Below are 15,973 nucleotides of genomic sequence, written 5' to 3' on the forward strand. Positions count from 1 at the left end.
CGAGAGAGCTTTGATCAAGGAAACAGTTAAAGCTGCTGCGCATATTTGCCATTCCTTTTGTCCATCCTTCGTAAGAGAATAAAAATTGTAGGTGTAATGAAAAGAAGGAAAAACCAGCAGTTTCAATTTTATGATAAGCTTGCTTAAAAATAATTAAACAATCAAATTAATTACAACCAGAAAATTGATTTGAACTTACCTAGCATTTTAATTCAAACTTTTTCAGAAAAACAACGTTTTTTTTTTAAATATTGTATTTATTTTGAAACCAATTACTGCCCGCAAACTATACATTTGTCTTTATTATTTGTAAGTTAAACAAAATACAATCGAAAAGAAGGAATTTTCAACTACTTGATTGGCTAATGAGTTTAAGATGTTTTTGTTGAGGATGCCAGCAGTCAACCAAGCAGCGGAGGTCTCCTAAATTTCGATTGGTATCTTGAGTTCGTTGCCATTCATATAAACGTTTTGCAGCCAATTAAATTACATTTTTCTTAGAAATTATTTGTTCGATTAAAAGTATTTCTACATATAAAGCGTAAGTTATGTATGTGCACGTGAAAATCTGATATTGCAGAATTATGAATACATGATATGGTTGAAATGCATAAACTTTATATATTTTTATATACATAAACGCTTATGTACATATACCGCATTAAAACTTTAATGACAATTACAACTTTTAATGAGCAGTCTAATTTTGGCACGCTTTTAATACATTGTATTGTATTGTATTTGTAATATATATTTTTATGCTTTTTATAGTTTGTCCAATAAAGTAGAATAGTCGAAATTGGCTTAGCATTCGGCGTTGATAACATTCATTGAAAATGCGCATATACTTTCGCCTTTTCTGGTCACTGCCTTAGCCTGGTATTGGCCAACATCGTCCATGTTACATTTGGCAACTGAGAAAGCGTATCGGTTCGCCTCCTTGGTGAATGAGTATCGCGAAAGGGTCTCGTCAATGGGCTTTCCATCCTTCACCCACACCAAATTGAGCAGTTCAGAGTCCAATTCACATTCAAATGTGGCACTCTCGCCTTCCAGTATCGATGCTGATAGGGGGAATTTCACAAAGACTGGGTGCTTAGGCTCGTCCCCGGGCACTATTACGTTTATGGTGCAGGTACTGAACGATTCGCCAACATCATTAAATGCCTCGCACGTGTAGGTGCCGCCGTCTTCGGGGAAGATCTCGGCGATTTGCAAACGATATATATTAGCCTCGCTGGTATATTGGAAGTCCTTGCTTGGCTTTATCTCCTTGTTGTTGTGCAACCACACCACATCGAAGTGTTCCGCTCCTATTATGCGGCAAGCCAGAGTAACAGCATCGCCATCTTTAACGGATCTCGACTCCAAATGACTAACTATTTTAGGTGCTTTGTCGCCGGCAACCATTTGTCGTTTGGTAGAGCTTTTATCAAGTGCTAAAATAAAAAAAAGATTTATTTTTAGTTTTTAAGTAAGAGCAGGTAACAGAGCATAACTTTAGGTAACTGTATCAATGCCCTTTCTGTTGTTTGGGTTTTTATAGTCATAAGTTGAAGTGTTTGTACTTTTTTTTATCATTAATCTAAAAAGTTACCAAACCAAAATTTAAACAGAGATCATCACTGTTTAAATAGATATCAGCTGTTTCTGAAATCCTTGACAAATAGATGTTTTCCTATTGTTGGTGCGCTTTTAAAAATGCCAACAAGTATCTACACGTTATATATAGGATTTTCCAGATTAGATATAAGATAAATATAAGATCAATTTTTACAAATCTAAAATATCATGAAAATAATATATTTTGTTAAAAAAAAAAAAAACAAGAAAAAAAGCTATAGTCCCGAAAATCCGATGCCATAAATTGAAGCAATCAGATAGATTAACCGATCACGGTGTCACATAAAACCTAATATAAACTAAGGTGAGTCAGGCAACACCTGATATTGAATTGAGTTAATAAATTTTTTCTTCTCCAAGCACTGAGGAAAAATGTTATGTTACTACTTACGCTTAATTGTTAGCCTGCATTTAGTTTCCACAGCTCGTATGGAATTTGTGGCCGTGCAAGTGAACACTCCCTCGTCTTCTGGGAAAACTTCGTTGATGGTTAAAGTTGCGATTCCGTTTTTATACTTCAAGTCCATAATATCAGAAGACGATATAGACTTTCCATTCTTCGACCAAGTGATTTGAGGCTCTGGATCGCCCTTAACATGGCAGGTAAGTATCAACTGCTCGCCATCGCGGACAGTAAGATCGTGAAGAGGCTTGGTGAACTCGGGCTTGCACATTAACGAATCATCGGGGGGAACTATGTTTGTAAAGGGAAATGGCCAATGTTATATAAAAATACAAATATGTATATTGATATACAAAATAAAATTAATAATGCCAATACTTACGTATAAGTTCTTTGGTCGCACTTCTTGATCGAGATGGGCTACCAGGAGCTTGTAAACTGTTGGACGCATATTTCTTTTTGCTTGAATTGCTACTTTGCGGGGTTGAAGTTATTTTGTTGGCCTAAAGTTTATAAATAAGTATGGAATAAGGACACATTATTTTCAATACTTGCCGTAGATTCAGGTGTTGAAGTAGAAGTTATTTGGCGGGCTGTTACTATTGGGGGCGGGGCCGGCTTGATTGGTTGCTCTATATATTTCCTGTCTGTTTTTGGAAAATAAAAATAATTAATATTACGTTTACAATGTGCTTAAAATTAATTTTGTATGGTCTAATAATGGGTCACATTAATTTATTATTTTGGGAAAATTGTGCATTAGTATTTATATATCAAGCTGTATTTGGTTTATCTAAGAAAAAAATTTAAACCTATTCGTGCGCTAACTTATTTACCAAGGGTGGCATTTTGGTTGACTTTCCTATATGCACTTTAATTAATAAAATTATTTTAAAAAAGCCTATACTGTGTACATATATTATATTTAGATTTTCTTGCACAACAGGTCCAGAATTTAGGTATTATATTACGTATAATCGATTCAAATTTATTGACTTTAAAAGCGTGAACATAACTAAAAATGTATTCATATTTTAACCGATTTAAAAAAGATCTTCTATCTTAAAACAATCGGATAAGCCCTAAGACAAAAAAACCAAATTTTTCTAAATATAGTATTACTCTAAAATCACATTAACTCGATTTTTAGTACTCAGATTCGTTTGCCATTATTATTTATAAAACGTAAATATGTATAAGTCATCTAGTTTACTATAAAATACTACACGTAAACAACAATTTGGTGATACTAAAACTAAGCTATAACATTTTTAATAATTATTTGTTTTAAGAACAATAAAGTTGAATTAAAGTTTTAACGTCATGCTAAAGGTAATGTGTGTTTATATTTGTTTCATTTCATTGTTATCAAAATTACCTCCTGAGTAAAGGAAATTGTGGGCAAGGCGAGCCTGCTCAGGCGTAACCCATTCTCCTGGGAAAAGTTAAATTATAAAATATAGTATAGCAAAATGTAAGCAGGTATAAAAAATAAAGACGCATTATACTAGAATTAAAGATAACTAACATAAATAACTGAAAAAATGATAAGTCGTTTTAACGCCTGTTTTGATTACCCTTGAATAGAGAAAAAATTTTTAAAAATCGGACAAATCGATATCGAAAAAATCGATATAAAATTAACAGTTATTGACGGGAATAAATGATAACAGCTCGAATTTTGAATTCAATTTCATTAAAATCGGACGACAACAGCTGTCATTTTATGACTGCAAGAGTATGCAATAAACATTACTAGGCATAAAACAAATTAATTTAAAAAAATTCCAACCTTTCGCATGAAAAATATACCTAAATAAACAGTGAATTTTCTATAACTAACTAACTTATAACCGAAACATTTTTTTTAACTTACCTTCAACAATAACGACACACTCGGTTTCGTCTGTTCCGTGACAATTTGTTGCCTTACAGCTGTATTTTCCTGAGTCGGATGGCTTGCAGTCAATTATTTCCATGGTAACAACTCCATCAGAGTGGGTCATCGCATACTCGTATTTGCTAAGCTCTCGACCGTCTTTGTACCACTTGACAGTTGGCACTGGTTTTCCGCTTAAGCAACAAAGAAGTTTGCATGTGTCGCGGGCCTGCATAACGCGTGGCCGCAAAAGGAATGTAAAACTGGGTGCCGTCTCTGACTCTTCTTGCCAGAAGGTGTATGGCAAGGGCTCACGTCTGCGAACCGGAGTTGATTCCGTTCGATACCTTGGCTGTTCCTTCGGCAACGGCTGAACATTCAGGAAAACGACTTCTTCTCTGGAACCATAATGATTCTCTGCACGAATAATATACTCTCCTCGGTCGTCCAACTTCACTCGGTTGATTATAAAGTAATAGTCATCTCCAGTGTATCGTTTCATAAACTTGACACTCTGCCGTAACTCAATATTGTTATGTGACCAGGTAAGAGTAGGTGTAGCAATCGCAATGCATCGTGTGTAGAACTTGACGCTTTGGCCCTCATAGCAGAACTGAGACGATGGTCGAATCACAAAGCGTGGAGCCGCCTGACGTCTATCAAAAACAGCATCGTGTATCTTATATTTCTCTATCAGCAATTTTCTAAGAGATGAGTATTCTGACAGCCGTCCTATTGGTAGCAGATACCTTTCAAAGTCTTCGTATTTCTTTCTTAATTGTTGACGGTAGGCTAGGTAACGATCGCGGTTAATTGCCTGTGTAATACCACTGTGATCTCCAGTAAGCCAAGGATGTATAAGGCATTCATGTGCGGTCATACGCTTTTCTTTGTTGGCAATAAGCAACTTCCTTATGAAATCCTTCGCCTCTTCAGATATGTACTTAAATGATTCTGCATCGAAATCCCAATCGCATGCTTTTACGTTCTTTAATGTTTGGACATCATTGTCGCCAGCGAATGGTGATAATCCGCTTAGCCTAAAGTAAAATAAGATTTGTGTGAATATTTTTTTTAGTGTTTAAAATAAAGTTGGCAACGATCTAGAAGACAAACTTACAAAACATAAGCCAATACTCCAGTAGCCCACATATCAGTATAGAAGCCCACAGGCTCCCTGTTGACGATTTCCGGAGCAGCGAACTCCGCTGTACCTGTTGTAATTTTGACAACTTCATTCGGATCTAGTCTTGTCGCTAATCCAAAATCTATGAGCTTAACATTTGTGCTTAAGCGAGTTTGACACATAATATTCTCTGGCTTTATATCCAAGTGAATAATATTCTTCTCGTGCATATGTCTGATTCCCTCGCAAATTTGCCTCATATAGTTTATAACTTCAGCTTCAGTCATTACGTATCCTTCGGCAGTGATGCGTTCAAATAATTCACCACCAGATAAGCTACGACAAAAATAAATTAAAATTTTATAATTAAGAGGAATTTTAGTAATTCTAATTTCTAAATTCGCTTACAATTCCAAGATTAAAACCATTTCATCATCATCTTCAAAAGCGTCGTGCAGATTAATAAGCTTTTGATGGTGCAGTTGATTCATTATATCTATTTCTCGACGAATCAAATCCTTTTCGACTGAATGAGATACTGGAATGAACTTGGCAGCAAAAATATTTCCAGTGCTTCTTTCACGACAGCGGTGCACCACCCCAAAAGCGCCTGTACCGATTTCTTCAAGGATATCATATTTGTCGTAGACACTTTGCTGAGATATTTCAACTGGTTGCGGCACAAATTTGGAGTAAATGTCAAACACATACGAATCGTAGTCTTTAATTGGGCCGTCTGCTTTGCCGCGTACTTTTTTGCCATTTGCATCTAGCTCCCATTTACGTTCTTCCTGTTTCTTTTTAATAATAGACTTAGTTTTGATCAGAGTACTAGGTTCAGAAGGTTCTGAGCGTCCATAGACATTATCAGCAAATATGCGGAAATCATACTCTTTTCCTGGAGTTAATCCGCTAACAGCCATGGATGTAAATCGAGTATTTCCCACACGTATCCATGAAGATAGCGGATGTTCACGACGCTCAACGTAATAATTTGTTATGTCGCTGCCACCGTCCCAGACAGGTGCTTTCCAGCTGAGAGACAATGAATCAGCACCAATACTTTCAATTGTGGGGAATCGCGGCGGATCTGGACGATCACTTATTTGCACTTGTATTATTGCTGCATCCGAACCCAGCTCATTTTCTGCTGTTATCCTATATGGTCCCGAGTCCAAACGTGATCCGTCACGAATTACGAGAACAGCATGTCTCTCCTTGATTTCCACATTGTAATGACCACCGGACTCGATGTTTTCACCTTCCCTAACCCAATGTATGCGTGGCTTTGGGAAGCCAGTGAAGGGTATTTTGATTACAACATTTTCGCCCTTATCGAAGTAAGCCGTATCTCTGAATCGCGGTGGAACATTTAATTTAGGGGCAGCTAAAAAATTAAAAAAATAATATTATAGATAAAAAAAATGTTTTTAATATACTTACTCATAATGGCCAAAGCCGCTCGTGTTGATTTCGCTCCAGCCTTGTTCACTGCGCGGCAAACATATTCGTCAGCATCTTCGCCAAATATATCATTGATATTTAAGAAGTGATTGTCACCTTCTGAGTACATGTGATATCGTGCTCCATTACTGATTTCGCGAGCACCCTTATACCATGTTATAGTTGGCCTAGGAACACCACTTATCGTACATGTGAACTGTGCGTTGTGATTTTGAATGCAATTGGCGTCGCGTAGCGGTTTCACAATCAATGGAGGCGAAGCCGCTTTTGGATCAATTATTTTGACCGCTTGGGAAGCGGAAGATTCTTTTGAAAGACCTGCGACATTCTGAGCAAAGACTCGGAACTCGTATTGCCGGCCTTCGATTAGATTGATACAGTTTGCTTGATTGGCTGCACAAATAGTAGCGTTAACACGCTGCCACGTATCCATACCAACTTCCCGTTTGTCGATCCAGTAGCCTTGAATGTGAGCACCGCCATCCGATTCCGGCTTACTCCACTCCAAATGCACAAAGTCTCCTCCAATCTCAGTAATTTGAGGAATGCCTGGTGGTGAGGGTGGATCAATTGGTGCCTTGGCTCGGATAGGATTTAAGCCCTCAAGGGGTGGACCCATTCCGTTCTCATTAACAGCCATTACACGGAAGATATATTCTTGGTTCTCGATAAGACCTTGGACATTGAAGGCGGTATCTTTGCAGGTGCTTGAAACTGTAATCCAATGTGGTGACGCCACATCCTTCCGCTCGACTACGTAGTGAGTCACTTTAAGACCACCATCGTAGGAAGGTGGACGCCAAGCCAACGAACAGGAGTTTTTGGTAATGTAAGATATTCCCATAGGCCCTGTGGGCGCTGAGGGTAAGCCAGTTATGTGTACATCAAATTGAGCGGTCGCGTTACCAGAGTCATTTGAAATTTCAATTTGATATTGGCCGGCATCACTTTTAACAATATCACGAATACAAATCGCTATATAATCGTCAAATAAGTTTACCTTTATATGCGTTTCATCGTTGCTATCAGATATGACTTCATTGTTTCTTTTTAATATCACAGTAATTGGCTGGTCGCCAGAATAGTAGACTTTTATCTTTGTATTGTCTCCTTCAGGTAAGTAGAGTTCGTTGGGACATCTGTTAATAATTGGTGGTGATCCAATTTTCAGATAACCTGAGGTGTGCACAAAACCCAGAGAATTCATTGCCTCACATGTGTAGTCACCATCGTCTCCAGCTTGCACATTAGATATGTGCAGTCGGAAAACACCTTCCTTACTATCGCAAGTAATACGGTCACCACCCATTTGAATTTCCTTTCCATTGCGAAGCCACCTAGCGGTTGGACTGGGTTTACCTGAGGCGGCACATTGCAATGTATAATCCTTTCCATAGGGTGCGACTCTGTCTTGAAGTCGTGAAACCCATTCTGGTTTTTCACCACCAAGAACCTCGCAAACCTTGATCGGCATCGTACCCAAACTTGCTTCCGAGCGCCCAGCGGCATTGACAGCAAATATACGGAACTCATAGTCTCCCATCTCGATCAGGTTTATAACGGTGTATTCAGTATCCAAAACATTGTAATCATTACATTTCACCCATACGGCTCCACCTATGTCCCTTCGTTCAATAATGTAGCCCGTAATCCGAGAGCCTCCATCACGTATAGGTTTTTCCCATTTCAAATCCACATAATTTTTACCGACTCTTGTCACTTGCGGGGTACCAGGTGGCGAGGGTACACTGAATTTTCCCTTTAGCTTAAATCTCAACGATGGGGGTGAAGGCTTGCTTAAGCCGGCAACGTTCTTCGCCCTTATACGGAACTCGTATTCGCTACCGTTGACTAAATTATAGAGCTGGTATTTAGTGTCTTTTATCAGATAGTCATAAGTATTCCAAGAAGAGTCGTTTACAATGTCTCGATATTCAATTTGGTAACCTTGAATGCGAGACCCGCCATCACTGGCTGGTCGAGTCCAGATTAGTGTAACGTTTCCAGAGTCCCAGTCGATAACCTTTGGTTGACCAGGCTCATCTGGGACTGTGAATTGATGCTTGGCAACGATGGGCTCGTCAATGTCCACAGGATCGGACAAGCCATATTGATTTTCTGCTCTCACGCGGAAGTGATACTTGTGTTGAGGTTCCAAGCCCATAACATCGTAGTGAGTATTACGAACAAAACTGCTTACCTTAACCCAAGTGCCACTATTGTCCAGTTTTTCAACGACATAGTTTGTGATCGGTGAACCACCATCATCGAGTGGCGTTTTCCAACATAGGGTGCAAGAATCTGGGGTAATGTCGTAGGCATTTAAAGGACCCTGAGGAGGTCCTGGCCTGTCCACCACAGTAACATGACATGAGGCAGTATCTGATCCCTTATTGTTCGTAAGTGTAATAGTGTACGAGCCAGACTCACTTCGTTTTGCTGATTTGTTGTAATAAACCGAACTATAATCGTCAGTGTCAAACCTAATCCGCTCGTCGGGAACAACATCAATACCATTTACACTCCATGATGGCGTAGGTCGCGGATTTGCATGATAAGGTACTGTTATGTGGAACTCATCTCCTGCAATTACCGTCATATCACGAATTGATAAATCGGAAGTAATCTTGGGAGCATGAGGTGGCCTGCGACAATAAATAAGGTCGCTAGAGCCACTATAAGCCGATTGTCCGGCTGCATTAACTGCAGCTACCCTGAACTCGTATTCAGCATTTTCAATAAGGCCTGGTATTTTACAAGTTAGATCTGGGCAAAGAGCATGAACTGCTTTGGTCCATTTGTCATCGCTTAGCAAGCGCTTCTCTATAACGTAGCCGGTTATAGGAGAACCACCATCATGCTTTGGTTTTGCCCATGCTATTGTTATACTATCCTCTGTTGAATCAATGCCATGAGGTATACCGGGAGCATTAGGAACATCAAACGGATGTCTCGCTCTTATGGGCTCCGATGTATTAGCCGGATCTGATTGCCCATATTTATTCTCAGCTATTACGCGGAATTCATAGTCTTTACCGATTGTAAGATTTCGAACTCTAACAAATGGAACTGTGCAGAAGCTGCTTACCTTGCTCCAAGAGGGCGAGCGAGATTCTTTCTTTTCAATAATGTAGTTTTGAATAGGGGAGCCGCCGTCATCCTTTGGTGGATTCCAATACAATGTAAGAGAATCTCCAGCAAACTCATCAGCACGTAAGTGCATTGGCGGGGATGGTTTATCCAATACCTTAACATTAATGGTGGCTGTATCAAACCCGGATGGATTTTTTAACTGTAGTCGATATTGGCCTGAGTCTGAACGTTTTGAGTTCTTTACCACAAACGATGCTGCTTCATCAGTCAAATGTTGATAAACCCGATTGTCGTTATCTAGCACAGTATCGTTGGAATACCAAGTGGCGCTAGGCTTGGGGAAAGCTATGTAGGGAACATGAATGCTGAAATCGTCTCCAGCTCTGCACACTATATCTCGAACACCGCCTAATTCCATGCAAGGTTTGTTTGGCTGTTCCTCAATCGTGATGGGTTGCGAGGGCTTGGATGGATCAGATCGGCCAACTTCGTTTTCAGCGATAACACGGAATGAATACTCCTCTTTTTCCTTTAGATTTGGTACAGTGTACACGGTTGAATTAATAGGTAAATCGTTAACTGTTTTCCAATCTTTACTGTTTTTGGGTCGCATTTCGATATAATATCCTTTAATTCTAGATTTTCCATCGTTGCGAGGTGGTCGCCAAGACAATGTTACACTATCCCTAAAGATACGATCTGGTTTTGGTGGCTCAGGTGGATCTGGACGATAGCGCTGAAGTTCAGCAGTCATTGGCTCTGATGGTTTTGATGGTTGGCCAGGTCCAGCCTCATTTAATGCGATTATGCGGAACTCGTAACGAGCTCCTTCTCGAAGATCTGGCACGGTATATGTTGTGTTGGGTGTGGGATAATTGTTACACTTAATCCATTCACCGCCGCGCTCTCGTCGCTCGACAATGTAGCCAGATATAGGCTTACCACCACAGTATTCTGGTGGATGCCACTCCAAGGTGGCCGAGTTCGGCGAATATGCTGCAATGGTTGGCTGAGATGGGGCACCTGGAGGATCGAAAGGAGACTTGGCTAATACCGGCTTGCCTTCAAGAGGTTCGGATGCACCATAAATGTTTTCAGCCCTTACACGGAAAACATATTTTTTTCCTTCTGTAAGACCTTTCACAGTGTAGTTTGTCTTGGGACAAAAGCCTGGCACTGGCTTCCAACCATCTACGCCAAACTCGGTGAATTCAACAATGTATCCCGTTATATCGCTGCCACCGTCGTCTTTGGGCGGGTTCCATTGCAAGGATATGTGATCTGGGGCTGTCTCCGTGTAGCTCAACGGTCCTTCAGGTGGAGATGGTTTGTCTACGACAATTACCTCAATATCAGCTGTGTCTTTACCAAACTCATTGGAGGCGGTCACAGTGTATTTTCCAGTATCTCGCCTGTTTGAGTCGTCAATGCGGAATGTAGTTCTCTCCGAGTTAGTCTCATAGGATACACGTTTTCCTTCCTCTAGCTTCAAATCTTTGTGTTTCCATTCAATTGTAGGTGTAGGAGCACCGGATATTGGAAGCGATATATTAATAGGCTCACCTGCACGAACTTTAACACGCCTTCCTAGCAGACCATCCAAATAAATTCTTGGCTTTTCGCGCAGTGGACGAGCATCGAGTATTGCCGATGGCTCAGAAGCCTTTCCGTTACCGGCAGCATTAACGGCCGATATTCTATATTGATATTGATGATTTGCAGTTACCCTGTCGTCTAGGTATTCTGTATTGGGTACTGGCTGTCCATTTATTTTTATCCATCGTCCTGTGTTAATGTCGCGGCGTTCAATATCATAACCAATTATAGGCGATCCACCAGTACTTATTGGTTCTTTCCATTTGATTGATATATGATCTTTGTCGCTATCTTTAAGTTCTGGTTTGCCAGGTGCCCCCGGAACAGTGTATTGGTTTTTGGCAACCACAGGGTGGTCGGATGTAAGTGGATCGGAGCGACCTTGTAGGTTTTCTGCCATCACTCTAAATTCATACTTTGTTCCTTCCAGTAGTCTGGGAACCACGGCATGGTTGTACTTAGCATTAACATAATTTACTGCCGGTACCCATCCACCGCCATGCGTAAGATCGCGCTTTTCTATAATATAGGATGAAATTTCAGACCCTCCGTTGTCCTTAGGGGGTTTCCATGATATGGTCACAGAGTTTGCTGTTATTTCTTCATACTCCATCGGACCATCTGGGGGCCCAGGACGGTCAAGCACAATAAGTTCGAAACTGCCTTCATCTACTCCTGAACTATTTCGAAGAAGTAAGTGGTAGATTCCGGAGTCTGACCGTTGGCAGTTAACAGTGTGTACTACGGTGTGGTGTCCTATCGAAGTTATGGTTGACCTGTCGTCGGATTTTAATGCATTGCCATTAACAGTCCATATTGCTTCTGGTGCTGGCTCACCGATAAAATCAATATCTGTATGGAATATAAGCCCACATTTTATACGAATTTCATTAAGAGGAGAAATTATTTTTGGTGGCAGGAACCGTGGTTTTGCCATTATCATATCGGACGGCTCTGAAGGCTCCGACTGTCCTGCTTGATTAACTGCAATTACTCTAAATTCATACTCCTGACCCTCGGTGAGCTCTGGAACTGTAGCCGTGTTCTTATTTGAAGGAACATGCAATACATTAGTCCAGTAAGGGCTGCCCTTTTCCTTTTTCTGAATTATGTATTCCGTAATGGGAGCTCCGCCATCGTACTTTGGCACAGGCCATTGTAAGTCAACATGATCACGATCCCAATCAGTAATATTTGGTTTTCCAGGTGCATCAGGCTCATCAAACTCGTTTTTAGCAATTATACTCTTTGCCGCTTCTAGGGGATCAGATTCTCCGATTGCATTGACAGCTTTGACGCGGAACAAGTATTCTTTGCGGTGAACAAGTCGAGTTACGTCATGAACTGTATGTGTACTCATGCCAGCATCAGACCATGTGCCCCGAGACAAGTCCATTTTTTCGATAATATAATGCAAAATAGGTGAACCACCGTCATCTTCTGGAACATTCCAAGAAAGGTGGCATCCATCTCTGGTAATCTTTGTTATATCCAGAGGGCCCTTAGGAGGCGATGGTCGATCCAAAACAGTGGCGTGAGCAGAGGCATCGAAAGATCCGTGCTCATTCTTTAGAATTAACGTGTACCGTCCTTCGTCACTTCTAAGTGATGATGGAATTTCAAATGAAAGTTCATTTTGGAAAAGATTTGACTCTCCACGCGAGTTTGTGCCGATTTCTTTTCCATTGAACAGCCATTTTATAGATGGTTTTGGAGATGCCTCGATTGGCAAAGTCCATCCCAAAGGCTTTCCGGCATGAACTGTTATGTCATTGAAAAGTGACATATCAAAGAATGGAGCAAGGAATCGGGGCTTGCAAATAATAGTGCTTGATGGATCAGATGGATCACTAGGCCCACCTCGGTTCACGGCAATTACCCGGAATTCGTATTCTCCACCGTCTGTAAGATCCGGTATGTGAGCCTTACAGTCATCTCCTGGAACAACGGCAGCGCGTTCCCACTGACCAAACTTTGGTCTTTTTTCAATGATATATGAAGAAACGGGGGCACCGCCATCTCTCTTGGGGGCAGCCCATTCCAAGTCCACGAAATCTTTACCCCAGTCGACAGCTTGAGGTTGCCCAGGCTTGTCGGGATGAGAGAAGGGATCCTTGGCAGTAATGGGCTGAGAAGTTGTTAGTGGTTGGGATTGTCCCTGTTTGTTGACAGCTCTCACCCTAAAACTGTAGTCATGATTTTCGATTAGATTATCAGCCCGGATCTCGGTATCAGCGCATTCACCAACAGGCACCCAGCGCATGGCCTCATTATCCATTTTTTCCACAACATAATGCGTTATCTCTGACCCACCATCATCCTTGGGTGGCCGCCATCGCAGAACCATAGAGTTTTTGGTTACATCACCATTGCGCAACGGGCCTTCAGGCACGCTTGGTACATCCAGGACAGTAACCTTGACTGTATGTCTATCTGTCCCGTTTATGTTACGAGCAATTAATGAATAATCCCCTGTATCTGACCGTTTAGCATCAAGTATTCGTAACTTGGTGCGGTCATCGGAATTCGAAACTTTCACTCGGTCTGTATTGATTACCATATTGCCTTCGTGTGTCCATTCCTTACTTGGCAAAGGCTCCCCAGTAACTGGGACATCAAATTCCAATACGTGACCTGCTTTGATTTTGATATCTGACATAAAATTACGATCAATCTTGGGTGGTAAATTTTTGGGGCGAGCAATGTGTGGTTCAGTTGGATCACTGGGAGTTCCAGGTCCGGCCTTATTCACTGCTCTGACACGGAACTCATATTTAACGCCTTCAATTAGATCTGGAACGTGACCATTGGGGACATCATCAAAAATCTCTGCGCATTTCTCCCAATCGGGGGAATACTTGTCGCGTTTCTCAATTATGTATCCGGTGATAGGAGATCCACCATCACTCTGTGGTCTGCTCCATTCTAAGTCTACGAAGTCTTTGTCAAAGTCTTTTATTGTTGGTGTGCCAGGTTTTTCCGGTTCATCATATGGATTTTTGGCCTCAATCGCGTGTGGTGCTGTTAGAGGATCGGATGTTCCTTGCCGATTTTTGGCGCGCACTCTAAACTTGTATTTATGACCTGGGGTAAGACCCTTAACTTTAAGACTCGGGGTTGGTCCGTCGGTTTCCCCAGCTGGTACCCAACGACCATTTACTTCATCTAATTTTTCAACAACGTAATTATCTATTGGTTGTCCTCCGTCATCATCTGGTGGGCTCCAGCTCAGAACACAAGACTCTGCATTTATGTCATCAATCTTGAGAGGACCATTCGGCGGTGAAGGCTTGTCTATAACAGTTACACTAACTTCGGCACTGTCTTCTCCATTGGCATTTTCTGCATGCACTGTGTATACACCTGAATTTGATCGGGTTGCTGCAGTAACCTTTAATTTTGTGTTGTAGTCAACATGGGTAACTTTAATGTTGTCTTTTGTATACACTTCTTTTTTCTTTAAAATCCATTTTGTTTTAGGAGCTGGCTCCCCAGACACCTTGCAATCGAATGCGAATGCTTGTCCAGCTTTAATGCGTACTTCGATAAGGTTAGTCCTATCTATAAGAGGAGGCTTGTTTCGAGCCTTTGCAATTATCGGTGGTGTGGCGTCAGATGGCTCTCCAAGTCCAGCAGCGTTGACAGCAGAAACTCGGAACTCATAAGCTTGACCCTCGACAAGATCCGGAACAGTTGCTTTACATTGATCAGCTGGAACCTCAATTGTTTTCTCCCACTTACCATACTTATCTTTCTTTTCAACAACATAGCCAGTAATGGGAGATCCACCGTCAGTAATAGGTGGAGACCACGACAAATCAATGTGGTCCTTATCCCAATCGATTGCCCTAAGATTTTCTGGTTTGCCAGGTTCATCGAAAGGATTTTTGGCTATTATAGCTTCCTCACCAACCAAAGGCTGTGATACACCTTCAGCATTTACAGCTGATACACGAAACTTGTATTCGTTTCCAGGAGTAAGACCAGTAACATTTACTTGTGGTTCGGTTGAGCGACAGGAAGGAATCCAGCATCCAGTTTCGGGATCTAATTTGTCGATTTGGAAATACTCAATTGGAGTACCTCCATCGTCACTGGGACGCTTCCATTTAAGGTGGCAACCCTCTTTGTGTATATCGGATATTTGTAGGGGTCCATTGGGAGGGGTAGGTTTGTCTGTAATAACCACATTTATAAGCACACTGTCCTTTCCGGAACTGTTTGTTGCTGTGACCAAATATTCTCCTGAGTCACTACGCTGCGTTGGTCGAATAACTAATTTCGTGTAGTAGTCAGGAGTCTCGATTGTAACATTTTTGCCTGATTGCAAATGATAATTGGAAAATTTCCACTCAACTTTTGGAGCTGGCTCTCCTGTTATGGTTGCATCTAGTTTAAGAGCGGTTCCCGACGATAGAGTAATATCACGGAGATTTCTACGGTCTATTTTGGGAGCCAAGTAGCGCGGCTTGGCTATAAAGACTTTGCTTGGATCTGAGGGCTCTGATTGACCACCTTTATTTAAAGCAACAACCCGAAACTGGTATTCATTTCCTTCAATCAGACCTTGAACAGTTGCTATGGGTGTTGGAGAATCTGTTTCTAACGCCTTTTCCCAAAGAGGGCTGTACTTGTCTTTTACCTCAATTATATAGCCTGTAATTGGCGATCCTCCATCACTGGCAGGTTCTGGCCACGCGAGGTCTACTTTATTTGCAGTCCAATCAGTAGGTTCTGGAATACCAGGCTTCGATGGAACAGCTATAAGTAAGTTTCAATGTTACATGTT

General features: G+C 41.2%; 1 protein-coding gene across 1 annotated transcript in view; it reads right to left on the reverse strand.

Moving 5' to 3' along the window:
• Nucleotides 1-236: 236 nt before the first annotated feature.
• LOC108095003 (twitchin) overlaps nt 237-15,973 on the reverse strand; it is a 51,279-nt gene continuing 35,542 nt past the window's right edge. The window contains 9 exon segments of the mRNA XM_043207609.1: nt 237-1,439; nt 2,015-2,317; nt 2,409-2,529; nt 2,582-2,673; nt 3,405-3,461; nt 3,903-4,945; nt 5,026-5,367; nt 5,440-6,418; nt 6,475-15,945. Coding sequence (XP_043063544.1) covers nt 805-1,439; nt 2,015-2,317; nt 2,409-2,529; nt 2,582-2,673; nt 3,405-3,461; nt 3,903-4,945; nt 5,026-5,367; nt 5,440-6,418; nt 6,475-15,945 — 13,043 coding nt within the window. The 3' untranslated portion in view covers nt 237-804.

Source organism: Drosophila ficusphila, unplaced genomic scaffold, assembly GCF_018152265.1.
Source record: "Drosophila ficusphila isolate 14025-0441.05 unplaced genomic scaffold, ASM1815226v1 contig_220, whole genome shotgun sequence".
Taxonomy (NCBI): Eukaryota; Metazoa; Arthropoda; class Insecta; order Diptera; family Drosophilidae; genus Drosophila; species Drosophila ficusphila.